General features: G+C 33.5%; 1 protein-coding gene across 1 annotated transcript in view; it reads right to left on the minus strand.

Moving 5' to 3' along the window:
- The window catches only part of LOC137922634 (homeotic protein distal-less-like), a 111172-nt gene extending 95009 nt beyond the window's left edge, over window positions 1–16163 (minus strand). The window contains exon 1 of the mRNA XM_068765627.1: window positions 15731–16163. Coding sequence (XP_068621728.1) covers window positions 15731–16064 — 334 coding nt within the window. The 5' untranslated portion in view covers window positions 16065–16163. The remainder of the gene's footprint in view (window positions 1–15730) is intronic.
- Window positions 16164–21013: the final 4850 nt, after the last annotated feature.

Raw genomic sequence — 21013 nt, forward strand, 5'->3', positions numbered from 1 at the left:
CTATCATAAATCAGCGAACACAAAACGATGCAATAAATCTATAAAATAAATATTCGAGCCATACGATACTTCGCGGAGAGCCGCCATCCATTTCGTGAAATATATGAAAGCCACTCGCTACTTGATAATAGTCAGTGGTAACGTATAATTACAGCTGTAATATCGCTACATCTGATCGCCGCAAGACCGACTGCCCGACACCCGACGTTTTCGTGGTGCGATGCATTCTCTGGCTCAGTTTGTACAAACAATGTTTCATACTCTTTTTCCGTTTTAAAAATATTTTAATGAGAAGAAGATTCCGCCTATAAATTGCACCACTAATTTTAATTACACTATATAGAATCTATGTTTTATTTATTTAGCATTAAAAATCAATTTTATCATTGTCATTTCAGCCAAGTCCGCTGCCGGACATAGATGCCTCCTCGATAGATTTCGAATAATACCGTTTGAAATGGTGACACGTGGTTCTTTACAAGGTCATATTGACCTTGTAAGTACACAATCTTCGCTGCGCTTACCGGGTCTTTGTCTCCAAACCAGAACTTTGAGACACAAGTAGCCATTTGTTTGGCGAGTTATATGGCCTGCTCACTGCCAGTTCAATTTGCCAATCGGCTGGGCTGTTATTTGTTTTCTACGGAAATCCAAATTTGATTTCGTAGAGAAATCGAATCGAGAGATCACGTTTCAACTGTCATAAATTATATATAAAAAATATCACTGTATTCAAGACTTTTTTGCGCAAGTTGAAGATACGATCTGATTGAATTACTCGAAACTAGTCCTATAAAAATTCTATGGGGCAGGCCTATGTCGAGCATTGGACGTCCTGCAACTAAAATGATGACGTTGATGGCTGAAACCGAAATGATGACGAAGATTACACTTGAATTGTGTATCTAAGCATAAAGAGTACGCAGTTAATTTATCAAAGAAATTTAAAGTCATGCTTCGTCGATTACGAAAAACAATTGACCGCTTAATAAATGTAAGTCGCGAGCCGTTTCACACTTACAAAGTCTGCTTGTGTGTGGTGTACATTACACAGATCGAATTGAACAAGCAGATTTTGTATGTGAAATCGATTATCACGGTGTTATTACAGCGGTAATAAGAGTCATAAAGGCGGCATTACTGGGTTGGCGAGCGCTTGACAAACGAGCACGGGTTAGCAAACAATTTTGCATATCGTGGGGAATCAGAACTCACGCTTGGCGGGCAAAATAGGCTAGAATTTCGAATAAAGAACTTACATTTTTTACTTTTAAAGTTAATTATTTTAGCAAGAATTTATTTATAACTATAACAAATTTTATAAAAACACGCATTGCATTTAAATTGATTTAGCTATCTGCCTATTTCACAAACTTATTAAACCGTTAAGAGTGGAATTACGTAAAATGCGTTTTAGCTGACCTCTACTGGGCAATAGAAATATTCCTACGTCTCTAAGCCTGTATGATTACTATGAATAAACTTGTAAAGGATTTTTAATTATGCTTGTATTTTGATGTAAAAACTTTTGCTTACTTTCTAAGACTCGTTTCCCATGCTATACGATGGGTAAAAATAATGTGTGTACTCTTGTATACCTATAAGAACACATATTCACATACGCACGTCGGCATCCGACAGACAGTCAGACAAAACAATGCTGAGGGCCCGAGGTACGGACACACCCCTGAGAAGTAGTGACGTTACGTTACCAATTTGTCGATTGCTCGCTAGTGTTGTGCCCTTTTATCAGTTTGCTTTTGGCTAATATTACCATAATTAACACTGGCCAGTTTTACGATCACTGAGATTGTTATGGGTTTTTATAATTAATTGTACAATTAAAAAAAAAAACATGTTTTACTAGGTACGTTCGAATAACGGCGTCGACGATTCACAAAAAATATAAGGTCACGAAAAAAAATCACCTAATACACAAATAATAAATATTTTTGCTATGCGTATAATTCCCGTGAAATCTGTAATCGATTCATCGAATTATTATGTTTTACACTTTCGAATGTAATATTAGGGACGTACAAAATTTACATTTATATACCAGCAACTTTGAATCTAAGACCATTGTATTAAAGCCTACAGCGAATGATTATTTGGTGCAAATGAATCTTTACTTGATTGTCAATTTATTTAACGTCCACAGATTAAAAATTATTCTCGTAGTATCACTTGAAATGTCAGCTCCTTTTGACATTACCGATTGTATATTTTTTGCTCAGTATGAATTTAAACGAATTTAAACGAATTTGATAATGAAATTTTAAAAATATCTTTCTGGTAAAAAATATACTTGATTGTATACCTTTAAAATGTATTTTACAACTTGATAAATTATTTAAATGTTTTTTTTATCAGTTGTTATATTTAGCTCAATCAGCGACAGTTATAGATGATAGTAATCAAACACAAAATATATGACTGCTGAAGTTTGCCACTTATGTGCTAACTCATCACCGATTGTTTGTAACCACATACTTTACAAACTTGAAATTTTGTTACTAAATGTCTTTTATTAGGTAAAAACAGGGGTATCAGAAGGCGTTTATTCAATTAGTTAAGACGGCGAGGGACAGAGCCATTATTATGAGTGGATACAGCTGTTTCTTTCATGCAAATAATAATAAAATAAATCCGATTATAAAAAGTAAAGTGTTGAGTACGATTGAGCGTAAGCTTAAATGTAAATATTATGTAATATATATAATAAGTTCATGTCTTATCATAAGTGATTATTAAAATTAAAAAATATATGAAAAGTGAAATTTAAAGTTTCCTAAAGCGTAGCCCTATCTCTCCGTCGGCAAGTCGCTCCAGTCCAGTCCCGCCCACCGAAACCGCCTACCGAAAATCCGAGCACAAAACGAGGTAACTAAAAAACAATAAAACCCCTTTCCAAAAACATTTATCCTCCGACAAAAAACACTTTTGGATCCGCCGGCGAGATGCAGACGGGTCGGGGAGCGACATAGTCGCAATTTTACATAATGGCCCGCGTCATTTCGACTAAATTTAACGCACAAAATGTTTCCGCGATGCAAAGTAACGAATTACTTTGAAGTGACATCAGTGACGCTTCATGGGAACCACCCTCGTCGCCTATATATTTTCAAGTACAGCTATTGTACGTCGAAATGACAGATGAGAATATACAAAATGGCGTCGCATTAAAGTCACGAAAATATGACTAAAAATACTTACGCAAGATTGAGATCCCACAATATCGCCCATTGACGGCCATATTACTCTGATATACTTGTAATAAAGTAGACGGTAAAAGACCACGTGGATGATCACCTATCCGCTAGTCTGATCAAGTTAATTCAATAACTGAGCTATCTCTTTCTGCCCTGAGAGAAATATAAAATAGTATGAAAGAGCTTGTCATCGATTTCGTCAATATAAATCAAGTCTTCCTCCAGACACGACACCCAGAAATAAAAAAAAACGACGAAACAAAGAGAGTTTAACATTTAACAGCAAGTAAAAAGGTTCGCTTGTCAAAAACTGAAATTAACTGATGAAAAATATTTTATATTTTAATATATCACAGATAACGTAACATTTTTACTAACATTAACTTTCGATTGAACATCATGTTAGTCTTTTATTAAAAATGTTCATGTTCATATAACTATGCTTATTACATTGAATAGAATCTGACTAAGGAACGTTTTGTGGAGAGAAAAAAAAAAGCGAGGCACAAAGAGAGGGCTGCAACCACGCGGTATAGTCGCAGGGGAATCAAATTATAATTTTTAATTACTTTCGCCGCTTCTTATTAGCTTGTTGTGTTAACCTCTTTTATATTTAGCCGGCTTGTGAATTTTAACTGCGCAATAACATTGCACATTATTTGTTTGTATTACTTTTACTTTTTGTTGAGGATTACTTAATCATACAAAATTAAAATTAAAATATCGAAATTTCACCAAAAACCTTCAATACTTTTACACCTATTTCCAATCACTGTATAAAATGATCACTTTAAAACATGATACCTTAATTTATTCTTAAATCTCTCTACTCTTAAATTACTTCTGTCAGTACAAAGTTTGCAGGCATACTTAAAAAACAATAATAATTTGTAAAAAATGAAGCAAAATGTAAAAAAATGTAGCAATCCGATTTTTAAAAAAACAACGGCTTTTATCACTTTGTTCCTGTTACGTTATTATTTATAAAAAAAGTTGTAGTTTATATAGGGTGTACTACACATTAATTGACAGAAAATGAGCAGTACATTCACACCTCTTTGAAGCTTTTAAACTATATGTGGCATCAAAAGTAATATTTCTCCACATTGATATTAACTATAATGTAACATCGTGCAAGACATGTATGCTAACTTAAGATCATATTTAAAAAAAAGAACTAGTGCCGTCGTTGTCACTTCACCACGACCCGTTACTAATAAGTAAAGTATTCTTTATTAAAAAAAAAAAAATATTCTGTATAGCTTACTTCGACTGGTCAATGTGAGTATGACTTACCAATTTATTATCATCTAATTGGTCACGTCCAAGTCTACCTAAGAACAGCTTACAATTAAGATAAGACTCTTCACAATATGCTAAGTTATTGAGAGTTATTTTAGCTACAGATAACTTCAGCAAACTACTGTTTGTAGGGAAAATAGACCACTTGGACTCTACTACCCACTGATTTGATTAAGTCAAATCATTAAATGGACTCTTAATTACTACCACGCTGTGAAAAGCAAAGGATAGGATAGTGTGTAAAGAGCACGTCATCGGTTTCGTCAAGGCCTTTCAAAACGGATACGACCTTTACAGTTTAAGAGACAGCTGAGAAAATGAATTGGTCAAGGGGCGTGGCTTACTCGACTGCTAATAATGATTCACTATTATCTTTACGCTAATACACTATTACGGCGCGATACAATAACACGATTTTGTAACACAAAATTGTACTCACTATGACGTCAGTGATTATGTATATATGCGGCCTCAAGGAAGAGAGATTTATAAGACATCTGTAGATCCATAACTATTTATATATGACATAAATCATTGCAAATCATTTCATCTTTTGAATCTAGCTTTAAGCTGATTACTTATTTAACAGTGTAATAATATAATAACTTAAAATGCTCTCATTGTAATAAATAATACGCGTTTAAAAGTGAATTTAATTTTTATGAAGTTATTGATAGTAGATTTTATTTCATCATCATAATCATCATCGTCGTATCAACTGATAGATGTACATAACAAGACATAGATCTCCCTCAAAAATTGACACAACTTCCTGCGACTTAACTATATCGTCGTATTCATTGCAATAAAATTACTGAGAATTTCCATCAGAAAGTTTCATTCCACCAGTCTTTTTATTTTTAATTTCCACTCACTGTTTCTTTTCCATTACTATGTTCCTGTTTTAGGGCACTACATTTAAATAACTCAGTTACTTAGATGTGCCTTTTTATATATTTAGTTTGCGAACGCAAACTTTGTATTTCAAGACCACGGGTAGACACACCACATGCCCTTATAAAGGGCAAGACGAATAACTTAACATAATTTATAACGAAAAAAATGCACACCACTCGTCAGTCAGTATTGACATATTCAATACTGCCATTTTGTCATGTTAAAAGCAAAGTTTTTGCCATATTCACTTAAATTCTGATTCATTTTTGTTCGTGATTGTATATAAAAGTTTCCGTCTGTTTTGGAATCGATAAGCGTCTTAGAACTGGAAGGTGTGTCTTATTCTTCGCCTAAGGAACCCTTTTGAGACGAATCTGATCCCAATCTTAATACTCATTTTGAGAACAGTGTAATGTCACAATGAAAAGTGATTAATTTATTTCATTAAAATATATAGTTCGCAAGAATCAAATAAAAATGACATATAAGGATTACATTTATAAAGATTAACATATATGTAATAATGTAATTTCAAGACGCGGTTCTTGACTGCGAACTATATTTCTGTTCCGCGATATAAAAATTTTTAAGACTAAAGAACAAAATAAAATTTATAACATAAGTTTATTTCTAAAACTTTAAACTCAAATAAATAAACACAAACTAAAACAACACTATCAAGAAAATTTCACTACTTATTAAAATTTATGTACTTGTATGTAATATGCATATACTATTTAAAACAATTTATTAAGTGAATTTATGACGTTGAAAAAGTCCAAAACAATTTAAATCTAAACGATTTCTATATTGTAATTTCTTACGGGACATTTTTAAACTAACAAAGTCCATCATTATCATCATTTCGGTCGCAGACACTGCTGTACATCTGATTTCGAACATGAACGTTTGGAAGCGGTCTGCATATAACATCGATGTCCTTAAAAAGGTATTTATCCACCTAAGTGATGAAAAGATAATCAATTACCGAAATCCGGTATGTTTATAAATTAATTGTTAAATAATTAAATATTAAATGTTAAGCACTTGTCCACACACATGTACCGCACACGTGCCAAGGCTCGCTCGGGGCGAGAGTTTTTCTACGAAAAACGTTAAAATTTCAACGCGAGGCAATAATTAAAAGACCGAACCCCGAATCGTGTTATTAAACATTTCTTTTTACGCAACCCGCGGCAATACGGGAACAGTTGTTTGATGGCTTTCTATCGCCGAGTTTCCACTTTGATTTCTTAAGTCGGAAACATTAGTATGTAAATAATAGCTCGACTCCAACACGTTGTGGCGCTCGATTCCTATGATTTATTGTCTGTTATAAGGTTTATGTGTATCTATGTGCACGGTTCTTGTGCACCTTTTTATATACCTGTGTCTGACAGCAGAAACTAGCAAGATGCATGTTTGCATCTACGGCTGTTATTACCTTAACCACTTTCACTTTTATATTCACTGCAAAAAATATTTAACTTTATGTACCCATAGTTTATTTTGCTTTAATATAGAGATCCCTCTAAACTCAGCCACGACTTTAAACTAATTGGATTAACATAACAATAATAAAGCCTTTTCTTTATCTGTCTGTATGTATAAAAAGTTTTCACTTGTGCACTGACTCATCACGATATCTCTAGAAATATAATGTGAAAACTTTAAATTTACTAAAAATATTTTTTTTCTGAGAAAAGATCAGCTAAGAACGAATTTCATGAAATTTCACCCGCAGTGTGGGTTGAAAAAGCGCTCATTAAAAAAAATATATTTTCAAATTATCTCTCTTATGGGTATAAAAATTGATTAGAATTTTGTTTTACTTGTTAAGAATGATTTACAATTGGTTTTATGAAATAACATCTGTATAAAATAGTGCGATCTGCGAGAAGCGGGCGTGGGGCGACTAGCTACGTATAAACTACAATTTTGTCAAATTATTTTATATCTTTCAATATACCATGACTCTTCGCTTCATCATGTTCTCTTTACTGTGCTTTATTCACTGCTACTCCAGTCCAGTATTATCCTAAGGCCAGGGGAATATCATCCATACTTTATGTTTACTAACGTCCGTTTCTGATAGTGTTTCTTAGGTATGCCATTAAGTTACTTGTTCGTAAGATGAATAAATTATATAGTTAAGGTCGTTGAAAGACCCTGGATATAGGCTGCTCCTTGCTGATGCTTTTGAAAAACAAATTTAGGCATATCTGTAAAATACAGGCCTCAATCCTATTTTTATGTGATATGACTGTCTTCCCGAGGATCCCAAGGAATCCCTAAACTAAGTTACGTAAACAAGGTTTAGGCTTACTCTTTCTTTTCTGTAACTGCCTAAGCCTCCCGAATTTACTAAAACTGTCATAAAAATATATTTTACAAAAATGTATTTTCCTTTCCATTAGCAAAAGCGAACATAGGCCACCTCTGTTTGTCACCGTGTGTCATAAAATACCAGCACGCTCAGTCGAACAAAATATTTCAATAGATATTTTGGCGTCATACTAGAAGCATTTAGTTTTAATACCAGGAATCGAAACGCTATTTGTTACACAAACTTTTTGCACGACCGCTTAAAAAATACTTCTTAACTTACGATTACGAAATAGGGAATGTTATTGAAGAAATAGTTCCAATAAAAACTTCTTTGTAATTCTTATTAATTTACTAACATTGTAGACAAGCTTTACACTCTAACTTACTTCATAGATGATAGTATACCTTGCGAATAATATGTGACGAACTCAGGCTAGTGCAATGTTTATTATATTTATAATATTAAATTCTTTTAAAAAAATACATAGTCCTGCACAGTTTATTTAGTGTCTTCTAAGGTATGAAAGAAATATTCGTACAGATGAGACTCATCTGGACGTCATTAAAGGATCTAATCTTTCTTATGTTGAATAAAGATTTTTGGAATTTGTATTTGTCGTTTTCTTCTTTATGCCTTATAAAAATACAATATTTAATTATGAGATTATTAGACTTAATGGGAAAAGATACTGCTAATACCTGGGACTGCAATAAACAATAAATATTTCAAAATAAACACTAGGCTTTCTTAAGTCTGCTTTCGCCGAGCACTGGAATTTTTGAGCCACGTAGCTAGGAAGAACAGACGTAATATTTTGAAACTGTTTACAATCAAGTTTTAAAGTTATATTTTGTTAACTAATTTTTTAACATTTTTATGAGTTATCAGTTGCTTCGTGCATATAGTGAAAAGTCGGTGGACATTTGAACTGGCACACTGCCAACTTGGCAAAACTTTTCATCATCAGAATAGTGGATGGACAGTGACCATGAACCGCAGCCCCAAGTGATGGTCCGATCAGGTCCAAACCATGCTCTGTACCACAGTAGCCGAACGATTCACACCATCGATGAGCAGCACAGATAGCGTAACATCTTGCGCAACAAATATATCAGAAAAGATCCGAGGCAAAAAGATCTTATTATTAATTGTAATAGTAAAAAAAATATATTAGTTTTAGAGGAATATGTAGCTCGCGAGTTACGGTTTTGTTAATCTCTTGTGTAGAGCAACAATCTGTTTATGATAATATTGGGGATAATTTTTAAAATAGAAAAAAACGCTCCTGTATCATTTATCATCAGGTACAATGACGAAATAATTTAGCATACATTAAAAACCCGCCTAAAATTTACACTAAAATAATGGCGCTACATTTTTAGCATTTAATACGCTTGTATTTAATTGAACCCTTTCGTTCATGTAAGTGTAAAATAAACAAAAAAAAACTCGTACACATAAAACTCACTAGAGACGTCATAATTGGCCAATGTTACAAGGTAATTAAATAAACATAAAATTAAATTAGTGTAAACACAAAAGACCGCAAGATTAACTGTGGCAATTTGTCATAATCATAAAAAAGTCTAGCGGGTTATTTACTCTGTGCGTTATGAACTGTTGTTTGTATTGTACTGATTATAGCTATTATTAATTTCGTTACGTTATTAGCTGTTAACTAACATGAAATTATAGCGTTGCTATGTATTTTTATTTATAAGAAAAATATGAGAGATCGATGTACGGTCATAATTCAATGAGTATTATATCCATCAATTTTGGATTTTCTTTACTTAGCTGCCTGCTGCTCAAATGGAATTTGCTGTTTCTGCAGGTTTAAGAGTGCACAGAGCCTGAACCTCTTTTAAGGTGACGAAGCCTTCCGTTCCGTCTTCGTTGTACTTTTAAATCGCTTCGGTGGACGCTCCATGGAGTATAGGACCCCTTCTAGGGGACCTCGGCATTACGAATAAAAGGCCAGCCCTCTTGGATTTGGTAGGTAGCTATACCACCACTTCAGCAAGAACCGTTATCGCTGGGAGAAATAATCAAACTCTAGCAAGGCTTCTTTCTATCAATTTTAGATCTTTCCCCTAGTCGCTCCGTGGATTATTCATTTAAGCTATCTGAAATTTTTACGATCTCCAAATCTGATAACTTAATTATAGTACTTAAATATAAAGAGAAGCTATGGTAAGCGGTCTTAATACTTGGCCATGTCAAGTTCGGTAAATTTATAAATGCGTTCTTAAGGAAAACAGTGACTTGTTTTATTTCCATTCTATTTGAATGTATCTGCGAGCTCCCACAAGCAATAAATATATATACAGTACCAAGCTTCGCTATGTACACCTTCTGTGTTCGATGTCTGACATAAATATGATCTATACAATTTTACTGGTGTCTTAGTAAATTATCCTTGAACTTAAATAGTGTATGAAGTTCTATAATAAATAAATGTTTTCTGTACTCGCAAATGCAATTTGGTTATAAATGTTAGTAACGACCTAAGCCAAGACTCTCGGAGAGAATCCCCGAACTTAGTAAGAAAAGGACCAATATTTAGCCACTTCCGCACATTCAGTGTTAGTCGTGCAACAAAGAGCACCGCCCGCCAGCCCGCTGATAAATGCGTATGCAGCAATCAATGCGAATCACACAACCGAAACATTCCTTTTCTTACTTAGGATGGACTTCCGCGAGGTAACGCCTGCTTCCATTAAATATCCCCGAACTTAGGTAAGAAGTTCTAAACTAAGTGTGTTCAGATACTAACTCAAGCCCGGTGAAGCTATAAATGCATTAACGCACAACATTCGTCAGTGACAAACATTAATGATGAACTCCTGGTAATGATAAACGAAAAGTTCGCGTGACCGTATGTTTGCATCACCGAATCAAGGCAACTGAGTAAAAGTCGAGCTAACGATATGTTGCACAACACGCACGTGAATCTTTAAATTTGTTTATACTTTTGTGAAGGATGACCACATTGCATGATCGTACTGTATCTCTTTTTTATATTGTATTTTGTTTAGACTTGAAAAACAATATCTATGGTCAAATAAAAACATTTAAAGCAACTTAGCTTTTAATATGGTAATGCTTGTATCAGATTGCTCAAAGATCAGGTAGCCGCTGGGGTTCTGGAGGACCACGAGCCAACACACAATGTCTACTTACACGGTGACCATGTTAAAGTTGTCAGTAGTATAGAATAAATAAAAAATTATTTATTCCAAAAATTTAATCTATCCATACGTAAAAATTTATTATAAATATTGTATAATTATTTACACTTCATATTTATAAATGAGTAACGTTTAATTAGAGTGTGATTATTAACAAATTCATAACAATAAAATTAATTAAAAACGCATACGTCATTTTTTTTGCTTTTCGTTGAGTTCATTGACCGTTTGACGTAAATGTGTGTCCTTTTTTTGTTAACAACAATATTAATAATTTATGAACATGGCGCCCACTCCTTTACGAAATTCATTTCATATCTATTATATTCAAAGCTTAAATGACATTTAGAAAAATGCATCAGCGGCCATCGTTGTGGGTGTAATAAAAAATCGAATGAAACAACGACCGTTTTGTAATGCCAATGGACCTGAACCTATTATACAATTAACTGTTTTTAATACAAGCTGACCTGTCTACTTAATGCAACTCGATGTTCCTGTTTCTCTGATTTGCATAATACGTGTGAATGAATTAGAACTCTGTCCACATGATGTCAACAACTTTTTTGATGAATAGCAAACCACATAAACTCTTATATGTTTGAGCCCATTAAAATTGCAACCAATATATTTTCATAAATGTATACGAAAGTAACTTATGTAGTCCGACGTATAGGCAAGTTCAAGTGGCAGTGGCAGGCCACATAGTACGTAGAACAGATGGCTTAAGAGCTGGAGTGGACACAACGGAACCGAAAGCGCAGCATAGAACGTTCACACGACCTTATTATGATAGAAACCTATGTAAGAAAAAACTCTGTGTTTGGCACTAATCGGTGTAACATAACTCCTGAAGATGCCCCGTGGAGGGGTGAAACACGTGTTGAGTAATTTGGCGGTGGCGGTTGTGTGATTCGCATTGTTTGCCGCATACGCATTTATCAGCGGGCTGGCGGGCGGTGCATTTTGTTGCACGACTACCACTGCATGTGCGGAAGTGGCTAAATATTGGTCCTTTTTTTTACTTAGGATGGACTTCCGCGAGGTAACGCCTGATTCCATTAAATACTATGTAAGAAACTTATATTCAGCTGTGAACATCCTACGGCAGAGATGATGGTGATAATGATCATTTACAGTTTATTATTTTTTAATAAATATTGTGTATTTTAATTATTATTGGGCTATTTTATTGGAACTAAATATTTGAATACAGTATGTGTTGTAGATGTAGATTTCTTCCTCATTGTGGTCAGAAGAATAAAACAAATTCATTTTACAAACGACTAAAACTCTTTATCCTCAAAGATTCATATGTCTTAAATTTTATGCACATATTATTGTATATTTGAATGAATGTTACGATGATTTTATTAGTGTTCATACTAACTTTACTTGTAAATTACTTTTTCGAACACTATCGCCTATATTTCGTAAGTCTTGCGCTATCCGCAGCCAGGGATTTACCGCGACCTTGACTGCCATTGGTTCACCGAGTAGGGGGTCTACTGTTGCCACGTCTACCGGCTCGCTATCAACACTCTAGAACCTTCCGAACCCAACAGCGGTTGGGTTATTACTCTGTAATTTGTGTTTATATCTTTAATATCAATTGTTGTAATCTGTTTTCTGTCAAATAATTTATTATAAAAACCTTAACAAAATGTGCACTTTATAGAAAAGTATTAATAAGGAGAATGTTCCAAGTACCAAGAAAATGTTCCTCGTCAGTAGTTATTATTCTTGTTAAAGTTAATACATTTGTCATTAAAACGTATATTTCTATTAAATCTGTGTATTGTGCCATGAAAAAAGTTTATTAGTAAATGTGATATTTATATATATTTAAATAAAACTTACTATTTTTAAATTTTAATCAGTATTATGAAATAATATTTTCTGTAAATCTAAATAGTGAATATTTTTTTATATATGTATGGGAGTATGTATGAATGTTACGCCAAATTAGGCTTCCACACATTTTATTGTTACAAACTGGTAATTTATGTAAAGACATATACATTTTATTTTTATTAAAATACATCTCCATAGCGCTACAACAATTTCTTTATACCAAAATGAAACACGATCAAAGTTTTTAAAATTTTATTCAACGTAATTTGTTTTGTGTCAAATTGTGAGACTGTTTGTCATCGGTGGGACAGAATTAAAAAGTGCATTGCGTGAGTGGAGCACATGACGCGGGCTAACAAAGCTAATGAAGTTATACAACAGACATAGCTAACCGAGACTCATACGTTATATACGAATTGTTTTTCAACGTTCACACATGTCGGTTATAAACTATCCTTAAATAAAAATTAAAACAGTAACATAACCTTCAACAATTCTTAACAAACTTATTACTTCTTATCACGCGAGAGCACAAATAACATTAAAAGCCAAAAAAAAATCTAACAAAAAAAACAACTAGGAATGCTAAAAAAACATTTACTAGTATATTTCAATGAACAACAAAAAGCAACGAAAACCAACGACCTTCTTGAAACGGGAAAACTAGGAGAAATCACGATACATTCGGAAAACTATAATTCCAGCGGGCATTGGAAAAGCGACCTTGCCGGACTCGATGGTAACGAGGAAACGTGTATCGGAAGGTATAAATTTACGGTTTAATTTCCTTTACACGATATTAGCTGGCAGCAAAAAAAACAACTTGGCCCGTTTTTACTTAATATTCGCGTGTTGAAATGTTTTATTTTATTTTTCTTACGCCCGTCCGCGGTTGGGCTGCACGACATTAATTTTAGATCGGAACAGTAATTTTGACATACTTTTAGGTAATTCGGTCTTTTCTTATCTCGAATCGAAGTGACATGTGCGATAAATTTAAATTACGAGCCGCGTTCATAATTAAAATTAATTTCGAACGTCCTAAATTCTGTAACACGATAACTTCATGACAAATATTTTAATCAAGTTTGCGGTAAGTTATGAGTGTACTGAAGCATAATTTTTTAATTCAAACTTCTACTGTTCCAGTAACATTTGCGATCTCCACGGATTCGAAGCGTAGAGCGCAGATGGCGCTCAATCTTTTGGAAGGTACCTGAATAGGAATAATACGGCAGATAGTGGCTAACCCCAGATAATTAATATGTTATTTCATAGGTAAGTTTAGTTAGGTAGATAAAATAGCATCTAAAATTTTATTGTAATCAAACATTTCACTAAAATTTATCCAAAAAACTTAGATATATAGCAACGATTGAGCCTGTTGTATAATTTACGCGGAACACTACAATGGGGAGGACGGTTCATCAAAGATTCAAGAACTATTTCTACCAACACACTGGCAGTGTTACATTGTGAAAATTGTTTTTAAAAACTTTTTATCATTAATTCGTAATCTCTTTTCTTTTGGCTTTATGTAAATAGTAATAAAGCCGTGCTCACGTTTATCATTTGAAGTAATGTCTTCAAAAAGAAAAAGTCGTTTCTAATTTATTAAAATTAAAATGCTTTTTTAACGTAAAAACATGTTTTTGTCTACGTTATGGTCATATTCATTTAAAATTTGTTAATTAGCAAGTTGTGTAATATTTTTACAAATATAACTTTTCTTTTAATCTTTGGTAATCGAGAATAAGACAAAAAGGTTTTTATGTCTTAGAAAGTGACTAAAGGAGGCTTTGATTTAAGTGATGGTGTTTGAATGTCCGGTTTCTTTTTGGTACGTGAATAGGCACAATATCGCGAAATACTGACACGTTTCATAAGTAAAGTCAGAGCTCCTTTAAAGTATTGAAGTTGACCACCAAGAAGGTTTGACTAGAAAAACAATTTTCTAACTTGTGTATAAAAACAGGCATTAATTATATGTGCATTCGCGTCTTTTTTTCCGAAAAAAAAAACTATATTTTCAAACTGTTTGGTATTATCTTTAATGTCCTTATAAACCAAGCCATCTTGAATAAAAAATTAAAAAGAACTTTCCCATTTCATAACTGCTTAGTTTCTATACGTTAAGTAGTTTCACACCTCAAAGGTAGGACTGCGGTAACTTCATGCATCAATCATAACACTTACACCGTTAATATAAGGGTAGACGGCGAAGTTGAATTGCAGCGTTAGTATTCCAAGTGAAAAAATGGAAAATCTGATATTGATTCATTTTTTAGAAAATAATTGTTTCACAACAAACATGTTTTGTATTACCCTCCCCCCTCCCTTTTGGAGGACAATCGTTCTCCCTTGTTGGTGCACAGACGTTACAAATTTGTGTAAAATAAGTTTTTCCATTTTTATTCTATATTCTCTTGTCTTCTTTTCTCTTTCGTCTCTCACAATATCTTTTATTAATTCCTTCCTATCTGCCAGTCTTCGCTTGCAAATCTTCTTTCTTTAAATCTCTACTTTTCCTCATCTACATTCCAAAGTTTTATCACAAATTATTTATTATTACAGACTCTTTATATTTATTTAATTTATTTACATTTCTTTTGTTTTAAGCGACTGGACAAAGATAGGTTAACTATATGTTACAGTGATCGCGTTGTAAAATCTTGATATGTGTGAAGAGGTAATTTTATTAAATATTTCCATATATCATAAGAGAATATAAGAGATATATATAAATATATAAATATAAGAGAGAGTTGTCTCTCTGATCAGACATTGTAACATAAAAATATTATCCAAAACTGTGTTGTATTGGAAGTGTGTCGTAATAAAATTTTAATACAACATGGTTTGGATTTAGCTTAAATACTTCTGAAGTGAACAATAAATAAAGGTGATGAAACCATTTTTATCAAAGAAAAAAAAATTACACTCACCATCTTTAGGCGGACTGGCACATTGTGGAGCATAAGAACCTAAGTGATAACCATAAGTGTTTTGGTGCATTGGAGGGAAGGGATACCCTAATGATCTAGGACTTGGGAACCCTGACGCCTCATGAGGATTTTGTTGACCACCCGGGCTACCAAAATGGTGGGGATGCTGGTAGCCCCCTTTAAATGGTCCATAACCATGTTGTTGTAGCTCAATGAAGGCTGACTTCGACGATACATTTGTAGGCGTCGAATTTGCCGAATTTGAAATATCATGGGGGGTTTGCGTGCCTCCCAGATGGTGGTGTTGGTGCTCCAACGCCTCCTGGGTGGTCATTGCAGGCTGTGGGGTCGACGGGCCCCCCCCGTCTGATGACTGGGGAGGCCCAAAGGGATCTGTGAAACTCAGGGTGCCGGGTTTGTTGTTAGGGGATTGAATTCGGGTAATTTTGAGAGATTTCTGCTGCTCCGTTAGTATTTTGCCGCTGGCTGAGCCTGAAATAAAAATAAATGTCTTAGATATTTTTTTATAATTTAGTACGTAAATTTAACCATACATCTGCGGTGAATTAAGAACGTTTTAATTTAATTAACACAATCATTTTTACGACAAAAAAAATAATTATTATATTAATTATCATAAATTATTCATAAACATAAATTTATTACATATGAATAGTATTTTAGATAAAGATCGATTTTTTTATTTATTTTGGGAATATTTACTAATTTCTAGATATTTTTAAAATTGAGATTGAGGCATATACATTCCGAGCAGTATTCAATCTCGGTTATTTGTCATATTGACAATAACAATTGCATGTCCATCGTTAAGCGAGACTTTAATATTATCATGCACATACAGACAAAACATATAACATCTGTTTTGAAATGTATAAACCCCACAGTTCGTGCATACCTTGGCAACACCCAGTCATGCGTAACGGTTATGAGTTAAAAAAAAATTTAGACATTTCGAAACGCGACCGCCCACTCCCACCGGGTCACGAGAGTTCGTTCGGTATTGTAAGTTTTCTGGAAAACAATTTAGCCGCCGACACGGTCAATTGATCCAATGAAGCGGCCTTAACCGGTCGATGCAGGCGAGCCCACGGCTCCCATGCGTGCCCACTTCGCCACTTAAGAATTGAGTTCAGATCTAAACAGGTAGAAGAATCTCAAGTTAATATTTTAGATATCTTTTATAACGTTTCATTAAAAGTTCAAGATTATTTATCTAACTAAAATTACTGTTAACATCGATAATAATCCATTAACCGAAATAGTCCAGAGAAATGGCAAGTTGTTTTGATAGTAGACAAGTCATAAAGCACGCAAAACTTATAGCCGCTGGGGGCTTCAGTTTCTGTAGTAGTAACAATGGATCAGGGATGTTCGAGATAGACAGATGACTTTGATAGCATCGTCGAACGATGTTACAAACTGGCTGTTCCCAACAGGTCTTATTGAAAATTTATGTGAAGAGCCTATATCCAGTAGTGGATTTACCGCAGTACATTTGCCGATCCTACTAAAAATTATATAAAATTCAACAATAGTCCCGAGGAAAGGCCTGTGTTCCAAGAGTTGATTTTAATAAAAAAAACCTACTAAATTCTCTCTTAACTGCGTGAGCACATGAATATTGCGAACGATAATCCATCTGGCAATAGGCCAATCAATTACATCAATTGTACAAGATCGGTATGAATTCAAAAATGTTCCAAAATATTCCTAATACTTTTAAAACTGGTCTTAAAATAGTCTGTTCGAAACAGGTCAACGAACATCCAGTTATAATGTACCGTATTATAATAATGGTTCATAGATTTTATTCGATTAGAAAAAACTAATTGGGCATCGCTTTCGCCGCTGCCCATTCACAGGGCAATTTCTTATTGAGCTAACCCGAGAAAAGTTCGAACATTAAAACAAATGACCCTGAAGAATTGAAACTAAAAAAACCCTTTTCGGCAAGATCTTTGTGTTAATTACAAGATCTATTTACCCTTTCACTCATACAGAAGCGTTCGCACTACTGTCTCTTTTCAACACCGGGTCCTTTCTGGTCTCACATCTCTTGACGGCGCCTACAAAAGGTCGGGTCAAACAGTTTTGTTTTTTTCTTTGTTTTTATTTGTTTATGTACGCGTTGATTGCTCATGCCAGTAATAATAATGTTTAGAGCCAACTAATTGGTGTAAATTTTTATTGAAAATTATTACGGTCAATGAGCTTTCTTGATACTTTAAGTCTCAATTCACTGGATCGTTTATCAATTACAGTATCAATTCATCTAAGTAGATGTAACGTTAAAGTCAGAAGAGACAATTTCTTTATGTTTAAATCTGTAATACGGGTTCGCTTTTTTACATTAATATTTTGGTTTCTAGCACCGTAATATTGATTAACATTTTGAAAAAGTATCATGCTAAATAGTCTATGGAATCGTGGTTTATGGTCTTCTTTTACTGTAATATTGTTTTTGTGTGTTACCGTTTATGTCATGTTTTATTTTTGTGTTATTTATAACATATATTCAATAACAATAATGGCTTTGCCTTATTTAAATAAGAATGTTTTATCTATCTCATTTATTGTAATATTGTTACTATTACTTTGTCTTTATCCATATGCCTTACAATAAATTAAACCTTAACAGAATTAGTCTTAGCAGAAATAAATAGTTAAAACAGCAATAATATACAATAGCATCATTCTATTAAAAATCTATCAGGTCGTTTCTCACATGCTAAGGGTATACTTTTGACTCCACCAACCTGCTTTCTCCATCTGTTACGGTATCTACATTATAATTGGTAGCTTTAGCTCCTGTGATATCTATTCTATTCACTCTTTAAGACCTCGGCATCTCAGTTTATTTTAATAAATAAACAACAAATATTTCATGTACAGAATAGGTTCGTAACTAATATATTTTTTCTAAAGTAATCACCTATCTTTCCAACGGCCAATCAAGTACTTCGAGATAAAAAACAAAATTCAGAGAACAGAGAAATATTTAGCATGTACGTAAAACAGTTTAGCATGTACGTAAAACAGTTACAGATGAGGTAAAGGAGAAAGAAAAATATCGAGACAGATGTAAAAACAGAATTTGTTTTATTGGTCATATTCGTATTAATAAATAGTTAAATTAAATACGCTTTGTGTTAAATATGCGTTGTTTTAATTAGATCGATGCAGCATACAGGGGATCTGGAGACGAATGAAAGTAACCATCGGTAAGTTGATGTTGCAGTGGGCAGGTCACATGACATGCAGAACTGTTGCTGGAGCCTTAAGCTTCTAGAGTAGACACAACGAATCGGTTAGAGCAGGGTTCGCTCATAAGGCGTACAATCTTCTTATGGTCGTTGGAAGACACTAAAGGTAGATAGATCACTTTTAACCGGTCCTATTGGAGATCTGTCGATAAGGCCTATGTACAGCAAAGTTAAAATGACGATGACAAATGATAATGGTGTTTAATTACACATTTAATAACAATGTACGCGTGAATTATAAGTTAGTTTGAATAATTGTTCTTATTAAAATCGATAATACTTAGTAATAACCAGAAACTGATAAAGAAAAAATAATTTCCTAAATAAAATATGCAATAAGGTACAGATTCGGTCAGTGTAAGGGATTAAAGGAATATTCAATGTCGGTGGTTCGTTCACTCAAGTTCATGGAAAGTAGAAAGCACCGTGGTCACTGATCCGAATCGGAGGGCTCATGAGAACGCATGAAAAACCCCATAAATAATGGTGAGCCTATAAAATACTATTAAGTATTCATTAGAGACAGCTTGACTCGCCGCTTCACTGGACTTATGGATTTAATACGAAGTTAGTTCGCCATTGTTTATGAACCCGATTCCCATGTCGTGTTTTTCTATGCAGGAACTCTAAATCAGAGAAAAAGAAACATCAAAGAACCTACAGGAAAACTGTTGACATTGCATTGAATTTATACGAACTATGTAACTGTTTCTTATGGGATTATCTATGACAGTGACGAAATAATACAACACTTATTCCTATTTACGTGATTTTTATGCACATTGTACTGTCATACAGCTATAATGTAAAACAACAATTAAATTAAAAATCTAGAATAGTCAATTAACCATTTTACTTTTCATTCATTCATTTCCACCTGTTTATATATTGATATTCAGTATGACATATTTTTCCTTATGAACGCAGTTTTATGGCATTGTTATGATATGTTTTAATGCTGGTTGAAAGGAATTGCCAACGACTGTAGTTGTAATATTTGTTTCTTTATCGAATACATTATATTTGTTTTTACTGCGATGGTAGGTATATTTTGCAAGTAGATGGTCACTTGTATATGTAGCATTACCATTCAGTAACCATTTTAACCGACTATAGATAGCAAACATCGTTGTGTTATTGTAAATTTAAATAGCCAACTAAAATTAAAAAGGACTTGTAACATCTAATACTGTATTATGAATTAATTACATGACAGGATTGTTAAATGAACAAACGAAAATTAAAAGATTCTTTTTGAAACAATGCCAATACAGTTTTTAAAATTCTTATTGTAATATTTGCATATTTTATTCGGACAACAAGAAAATTAGATGTTTATTTAATAATATGTATTTTGTCAATATGTAATCGTCATCTTATTTAGATTAATTCGAGTTAATAATTTAAAATATGGAGTAAGTCTCGTTCTAATTTAATTTTGTAATTAAAATTGCAATGGGCTTAAAATGTGGAAGTTATTGTGTTGTTATTAATTATGCAATTTATTGTAACATTTTCTTCTATTTTATAGTCGCAGAGCTAGCGTATTACAGATTGTTACATTTATTTAAATGTATATCGAGTGCTTCTATTATAGAAGATAAAGGCTCTAATTGTAATGTCGTAGGGACCAAAAGGTTCTAGAATGGTGACCGCAAGCCAATACACACAGCCTCGCCCCCCAGGTCCCCTACTAAGTGGACTAACGGAATAGTCAAGTTTGCAGGAAGTAGCTTGATGCGGCAGAGCAAACCGGTGATCGTGGTGATCTTTGGTTGAAGCCTTACAGTGGTAACGATGAAACTCTAATAAACAAAATTGTTTGTTTTGTCTTTAATAATAAAATGAGTAGTCGATGAGTGGTTAAACTTTAAAAATCTAATAACCACACATGTTCAACTTTAACACAAACATATGCTAAAGAACTCGGCTTATCACAAAACGCATTAACGTACTTTCATTGTATCGCGTAGTAAATTCAATGATAATCACCAATAAC

This window comes from Battus philenor, unplaced genomic scaffold (genome assembly GCF_028537555.1).
Source record: "Battus philenor isolate CCGP_79_NKW_IND1 unplaced genomic scaffold, ilBatPhil1.0.hap1 SCAF_20, whole genome shotgun sequence".
Taxonomy (NCBI): Eukaryota; Metazoa; Arthropoda; class Insecta; order Lepidoptera; family Papilionidae; genus Battus; species Battus philenor.